Raw genomic sequence first — 7,833 nt, forward strand, 5'->3', positions numbered from 1 at the left:
TGGTAGGACTTACATCACGTAGCTTGGGAGACCTATACCTCAGCTGCTCCCCCTGTATCCCAGCAAAGCCCTTTGAAGAAAACGAGCTCTTCTCAGGTGCCATGGGCTGGACATGATGGAGATGCCTGTGTTTGGATGAGATGATTTGTACCCTTGAAGACAGTGTGGTTTCTCCCCATCACTACAAAAGGTGGCAGGATGATGAGTTCAGATGTGTCCACCTGCACTGTAGGTGTCTGGCTGGAGGAATCCCCCCTAAGGCATCTAGAATGGTGTCTGGGTGCCAAGCCTCTCCAGAAATGTGCCTGCAAGAGCACATCCTTTTCTTTTTCACACTGACATTGTGAGCCTTGTTGGCCTGAATTGACCCCTAGATCTACTGTTTAGGGAAACTCTGATCCAGCTGTGAAATTGGTGACATGAGGCAGGCCTTGAGCACATTGGAAACGTTTTCCTATTCATTAAAAACACCGACAGCTGCTTAAAAGCTCAGCACAGCTACTTACCAAATTCAAGTAGTATCTTGCCTTATGAGCAACTCCATTAACAGGACCTGCTTAAATGAAACCCCTAGAGGACTGAGATACTCTGTGCAGCAATATAACTAGGCAAAGATACTAAAATCTGGCTATGAGTGGCCAGATCTTTTGTGTTTTTTTTAAACTTTTTTTTAAGATGATGCTTAGCTATGACTGTGGCGAGAAACAGGGAACATCGCAGCTGATGGTCCTTGAATGTACCACCCTCAGCTTTAAGGACCCATGACAACTGAGCATCGGAGCATTATTTTGCGTCCCAGCTGGCTTTAGAGACTGTGACTGTGAAGGCCACATAGTGCTTCAAAAGCCAAATACAAGTTTTTTGTGACCAGTGGTAAGGTGGGGGTAGCTTCATGGAGATGCCTTCTCTTTTTGGCTGCTGGGAGGCAGGACCTAGGGAGCTGGGCTAACTGCCTGGTGAATGGCATCAACATCGTCCTTTCACCAGCTCAAGGCAGGGAGGAAGTTTTAGGGGTGACAGGTGGGCAAAGGTCCTTGGCTGGTGCAAATTGGTCTGGTTCGTTTGCCTGTTTGTGTAGGCTGTAGTCTCACTCCCTGTGTGTATCTTGTCTGCATCAGTTCTCCATCAGGAGAGGTGTCGGAAATGGAGAGGCTCATCGTAGCATGTCCCTCCCAAGCAGCTGAGTGTCTGCACAGATGTTGGGTCAATGCCAGTGGAAAATCTTTGGATGCTTGGAAGATGCCTTAACCCTGTTTCAGACTAGGGTGTAGCAAATTCCTGGCTACCTTTTTATCCCTCCCCCTGCCCCCCCCCCCCCCCTTTTGTCTTTTCTTTGGGTTTATTGACTTTTTCTTGGACTTTCAGATCATTGGGGTATTTTAATGGATTGATCTGAAGATGAAGCTTGCCCCGTTTTTTTTTTTTTTTTCCATGGGGCTGTTTTTTTCATGGGGCTATATCAGTTTGTTTTACTGTTGATTCCCACAGCTTAAGCAAACCCATTTGTCAGTAGGATATAAGCAATAATCATAATAGTCTTGGGGTGCATTCAGTGAAGCTGCTGGCATTTCTCCCACTGACTTCAACAAGAGCCGGCTCCATTAACACCAGTATTAACAATGACTAATATTTCACATTGATACCGTGCCTTTCATCCTGTGGCATCCCAGAGTGCTTTCTAAGATGCAGCCAGCCTGGAAGATTAACCCAACATTGTAATGACTATGTCTGAAGGATAAATCCGCTTCAGTGACAGGACCTTATTGAGGTCAATGGCAAAATCCCATTGTCTTCAGTCAGAGCAAAATCAGACCTATAACATTTAAGACTATCCCCTGGATTTGATCTGTTGAATGTGAAGTTCTCATCCTTGTTATTTCAGTCCTTAGGAGCAGGATGAGCCTTCACTCCCTTCAGGGATGGGTGGGAGTGTACCTTGCTGGAGGTGCACGGCAGACTGGCATGTACCCATAGAAATGAGCGAATTGCCGTTGTTTTTGGGAAAAGTCCTCAAAAAAGGCCTCTTTCAGAATATCCAAAAGCAGGGCTATGCATCCCAAGAGCAGAGCAGTCAGTATTTTGCATATGTTAAAACAAAGAACATAATTCATGCCCATAATTAATTGGCTCCATCTGAAATTAATGAATTTCATATACATGTGTTGGGCTGGTTTAATTTTAATTTAGCATGTGTTTGTCATTTTGATCACAATGAATTTTCATGGAGAAGGTCTTCCCTCCGGGGGCTTGTTTCTCTACCCCAGAAACAGAGATGTGTCAATGGTTTTGGTGTTTTGGGGACCACTTTAACTCTGCTGTGTCTGGCCTCTGAAGCCACTGGAAAAATTTCCCAGCTCGCTGCTGTTGCTGTGCTGGTCTCAGTCCTCTTGATGCTTATCTGAGTCCTTATCTGTTTGGCACTTGGGTCAGATACCTGCTAGGAGGGTGAGACCAGGTACACCAGGATGATGTGTCCAGCTAACAGCTTGGATGGCATCTCTGACCCCAGTTGCAGGGGTTGGCCATGACTTTGTCACCATCCTGAGTGAAACTGGTATTCCCATTCTTAAGTTTCACATCAAATCCTGGCCTGCACCGATCTGTCCTTAGCAATTGAGTGAAACATGAGAGACGTTGCTTTGGGGAAGCGGTCACTGTCCTACAGGACATGACACCAAGCAACACAGGATCAGGACCCTGTGCTTGCTCCAAGAGCCAGTACTGTCCGGGTCCCAGCACCAGGCTAGTGTCACTTTGCCACCACCAGCTCCTGAGCTGCTTCCCCTGGAAATCAATTCTGGCTGCCCCTGAGTCTTTGTGTCACGATGCAAATCCTTATTAGGAGCTGGGGAGGCTGGGGCTCATGTGTGCCTCCCCAAATCTAAGCTGGATTCATCTGGTTGAGACTTCCAGGTCTCCTCTAGCACCATTATCTGGTGGGGCTCAACTTGGGGCTTCCTCCTGGCTTTGAACCCAGGCAATACATCCCTGCTAGCTGACCTAAAACAAGCCAGGCAAAGATCTCCCATCCCAGCCATCCAGCTGGAGCAAAAGGCCTTTCTTGTATGTGTATCCCTGTTCCCTCAGGGAGGACAGGAAGCCAGGGAGGTGGGTGATGTTGTATTTAAAACACATGACATTTGAGGTTTTTGCCTGTTGCTGCCTCAGGGCTGTTGTTGGGCTGCACATGGGCAGATTCCTCCTTCCTACCCTCAGCTGCTGGCAAGCGGGGCTGCTCCCTCCGGCTCCCTTTATCCAGAGGTGGAGGAATCAGCCTTTTGTTTGCCCATTTTTAGGATGAGATGGATTTTCCCATCACTGCTAGTACAGAGAACTTGGGGTCACTAATTCATACTGGGATGACAAACTTTGGGATGCCTAAACCAAAGCAGATGAGCCTGGTCCTTGCTCTCCCCCTGCCTCTGTCCCTGCCTGTAAGAGGGAGCTATTGTATCCCTGCCTCCCTGGGGAGAGAAATCCATGAATGATTCCTATGCTGCTGGGAAAGGCACCAGACAGTGCCTGACAGTGGCTGATGAGCAACAAGTGAAACTTTGCTGTGATCAGGAAGAAGGGAGTGCGCTGTCCCTTGAGCTGATCTAAGATCTTATGGGTGAAGATCTGCTCAGGACCCTTGCAGGAAGATCTTTCTGTTGTCCTTCACTGGGGCTGAGACAGCAGTTCCTGGCAGACAGCAGATCCATTTCCTCCACCTTTTCTCCCTTTTGAAGTATATTCATCAGCACTGTTGGTTGCCCACATTTATTATGAAAAGTGGTATTCAGCCCTGCGGTGGTTTGCTGGGCTCTCCTGCCTTCTTGTATGGGTGAAATTCTGCAGAGGAGCCAGTGCAAAGACCTATATAACACCCCATCTAGACTCCCAAGTCCAAATTTTTAAGGATGTTTAAGGATATTGGATGCATAAATCCCTTCCCAAGGTGGTCTTTGGGGTTTTCATGACACCCGTGCCCATGCATGCTGTAACGCTGACTCTCCATGCAGTAATAAGAGTTTCTTACAGGAGGTCCAGAAGACCTTTTTGCTACCGTTTCCTAACCCCGATGGGTGTACGGGTGGTCACTGCTGCTGTGTATATCCATGCAGGAGAATTTAATGCTTAACTTTCCTACAGATATGTCTGCATGCAGGTAGAAAATGCTCTGCTGGGCAACACAGATACCTGTTTCAGGCTCCTCCAAAACCCTGGAAGGCTTTAGAAGTAAAATCAGATTGGCTAAAGTAAACCTGAAAGGATGCTCAGAGCAAAATCTTTCAAAAGAGGAAAAATAATACAAATACCTGTCCCTTTTGTGAATAATTTGTACAGCTCCCTAAAGCTGCTGTGAAAGTTTGAGACCCCTTGTAGCACTGAAATCCCAGCAGCTCTTGCCGCTAATGGTTTTAGATCAGTCAGGAGGCCTCAGGGTGAGATGGTGTCTGTGGGGAATATTTCAAGGTGATAATGATTGGTTTCATTCCTAAACACGGTGCAATTACCTAATGTGCAGATAGTTGAAATTTTTCAGTGGCTGCAAGTTATTCGGGTATGTTTTGCTCCTGTGCAGTTCTGCCAGCAATTTTCTGTCATCTCGTCTTCAGAAGTTTCAACTGAACTTGGGATTTCCTGGTGGGATCTGAATTTGGGGATGGGGGGGAGAGGTTGTGTAGCCGTGGCATGCGGGGTGTGCAAGGGGAGGAGGGGGACTGGTGGCTGTTCGGCTGGTCCTGGGCACATCTCCAGGACTGCTGGGCATGGGGTACACAAATCCCACAGTGATTTGGGGAGAAGGGATGGAAGCACAAAAAAAATAATTGATTTTTGTTTAGATTAACAGACCCCTGACTATGAAGAAAGAAGGAATTCAGACCAGAAATCGAAAAATGTCTAGCAAATCCAAAAAGTGCAAAAAGGTCCATGACAACCTTGAAGACTTTCCCAAGAGCAGCTCCTTTAACCCCGCCGCCCTCTCCAGACATATGTCCTCCATCAGCCACATTTCACCTTTCAGTCACTCCAGCCACATGCTGACTACACCGACACCGATGCATCCTCCATCCAGCCTCTCCTTCGGACCTCACCACCCTTCCAGTATGGTCACTGCCATGGGTTAGCAAAAGACTCCCTGCTGAATGCTTACAGTCTCAAAATGAGATTTTACTTTATATACTTGCATTTTTGCAGGCGTGTGGTTATGGGTCTGACGTCCCGAATTGAATGGGAGGGGGAAAAAAAGAATTCAAAAAAATTAAATAAAAATATTATTTGAAGGCGTAAGAGAGAAAAAATAAAAAAAAACCCAGAAAAAAACTACAAAAAGCACAAAAAAGGAAAAAAAAAGAAAAAAAAGAGAAAAATGTAAAAAAAAAGTTTTAAAAAAGTGATGTTTGCCACTTTTTAAAGGAACTCACTATGGCGTCTATGTATTCTTACCCACTGAATCTGGATACCATTTGTGAATAAGCCATTCAGAACTTGCATTCCCTATTGGACAGGATCTCTAGTGCTGTGAAAAAAATAATAAAATAAAATAAAAAATGCTGAACATTGCATATAACTTATATTGTAAGAAATACTGTACATTTGAGGAAGACTTTATTGCATCTGGAGAGCTGTAAAGAAAAAGGCATGAAGGACTCAAAGAGTTTTTTTTTAAAGGAAAAGAAAAAAAAGAGGACGGGAGGACAATTTAAAAACCAGAAAAACAAACAATGCAGACCAAGAGGAAACGCGGTCTTACAAACAAATGGACCAACTGCCAGTCATGTCTTCTCCTTTTATTTTATTTTTATTTTGGTTTTTTTGGTTGGTTTTTTTTTTCGGTTTCTTTTTTTTTGTTTCCGGGGAGGGGGAGGGGGCTGGCTAGAACGGTTTTGATGATGCATTAACTAACTAACTAACTAACTAAATAACTAAATAAATAAAACCTGTAGGGGAGATCATTCATTTCGGGCCATGGGCCTTTTACATAGGAAGTACCAATGGTGTCAGGCAATCAGTGTTAACATGCGGACATTGCCAACAAGGGGTTTTCAGATAGCCATTCTCCAGGTCTATATGCATTGTGAACAAGTTCCTGTAATTGTTGTTTGTATGTATAATTCAACGCACCAAAATAAGAAAGATGTAGATTTATTTCATCCTATTATACAGATTGAATGGTTGTACAAATTTATTTACTGCTAGTGATAAGACCTGCTTTTTTTTGTTTTGTTTTCATATTTTTTCCTCCTTTTTTTTTTTTTTTGGAGAATAAACTAGATTAAATTCTGTTGACTTAAAAGTGTTTTGTGATTGGGGGTGTGAAAGGGAATATGTTTCTTTATTAATTTTTTTGCAGATTTTTTTTATGGTCTTCATTATGTAGTTACCCCTGGTATGGGAATGTGTGTCTCTGCACTCATGCTGACAGTCAAAGCAGTGTTTGCAGTGGCTTGATAAAAAAAACCAACACAGAACAAAGGAAAAAAACCAAACCCTCAAAAATAAATGGAATGCATGTTAGTATAACCCCACTGTCCTGTGTGTGCTCCCTGTCCCTCAGATTGCAGCCCAACCGCTGTCCCTGCCTGACGTCTGGCTCCCATGTGGGAAGGGTCCCTTTTGGTCTCAGTCAGCCATGGCCACCGTGGTTGTCACCTGTGTTGAGAACAATTTAGGATCGGGATAAGTGCACTGGTAAGGCAGGGTCCTTACGATCCTGGCTACTTTTTGGGCAGTACTAGTTGAGACTCTCGGCAGGAGCTGGAAAAGCGCTTCCTGCTCTGTGCTGTCGGGTACTCAGGGATATCATTTGATGGTCCACAGTTCAGATCTTGATGTGAGATCAAGATGGACCAGACCCCATCCCTATGCTTGGAGGACTGAGCAGAACTTGTTACAAAAGGCTGGATTTGATGGTAGACAGAGGACAGTTCCCCAAAATTCAAAGGCCGTCAGCCTTCCCGCAAGACATTTCTTCAAAATAATGCAATTTGTATTAATAGTATTGTTGTTACTAGCAAATTTTGGCTCTTATGATTTGATTTCTGATGGTTTAATCCTTAGGAATCGGTCCTCCTTTTAGTCTTCAGTATTTAGTCTTCCAGCTTCTTCATACTATCATAAGGGCTGGGCATTTACTTTCCAAATGAAGGGTTAAACTTATTGCCCCCCTCCATATGCTGGGGATTTAAGCATGACATGGTAAGACAGAGGCTGCCAAGGCTGTGAGAAAGTGCTTAAAAACCCCAAACACAAAAAACAACACCCAAATGTAAAAACCTCAACAGATGTGACCTGCAAATGATTTTTTTTACCTTTTAATGTGGGATGAAATAACTGAGTTCTTTCACCCAGAAATATGTACACTCCTGCCTTTTAGGAAAAATATCACCATATCTGTCAGATGCTATTTTGAACCCATTTCTCTTGAGTGATAACTGGAGGGGGTAACAGTGGCATGGCCTAATCTTCTTCTGCAGGACGGCTCACATGAGTAAGGATGTTTCATGTAAGAAAGACCACTTTGAAACTTTCAGGGTGATTATACAGAGGTCAAGTAGTCATTTGATTTGGGAATGGGGGAGGAGGGGAAGAGGATTGACCTTTAATTGGGTTTTTTTCTGCCCTGCTTCAAAATGAACCTAGTTAAACTATGTCTACCATAACGGAGGATTTAGCAGATGTAAGCGGAACAGGCAGTAATCGGTTTGTAATGTTGTATATTCTTTCCTTTTTTCTCTGTTGACAAAAATGTGTAAAAAAAGTCAGAACAAATGGCATACATTTAAAATCTTATGTTAATCACCTTTCTGCTTTCTCAATGAATATTTTAAGCATAAAGACTAAATG

General features: G+C 44.0%; 1 protein-coding gene across 6 annotated transcripts in view; it reads left to right on the plus strand.

Annotated features, from left to right (window-relative positions):
• GATA3 (GATA binding protein 3) overlaps positions 1–6,495 on the plus strand; it is a 29,778-nt gene extending 23,283 nt beyond the window's left edge. For all 6 annotated transcript variants that reach the window (XM_055712255.1, XM_055712253.1, XM_055712257.1 and 3 more), the window contains exon 6: positions 4,830–6,495. In XM_055712255.1, coding sequence (XP_055568230.1) covers positions 4,830–5,114 — 285 coding nt within the window. In that variant the 3' untranslated portion in view covers positions 5,115–6,495. The remainder of the gene's footprint in view (positions 1–4,829) is intronic.
• Positions 6,496–7,833: the final 1,338 nt, after the last annotated feature.

The sequence above is a fragment of the Falco cherrug genome, chromosome 5, assembly GCF_023634085.1.
Source record: "Falco cherrug isolate bFalChe1 chromosome 5, bFalChe1.pri, whole genome shotgun sequence".
In the NCBI taxonomy this organism is placed as follows: Eukaryota; Metazoa; Chordata; class Aves; order Falconiformes; family Falconidae; genus Falco; species Falco cherrug.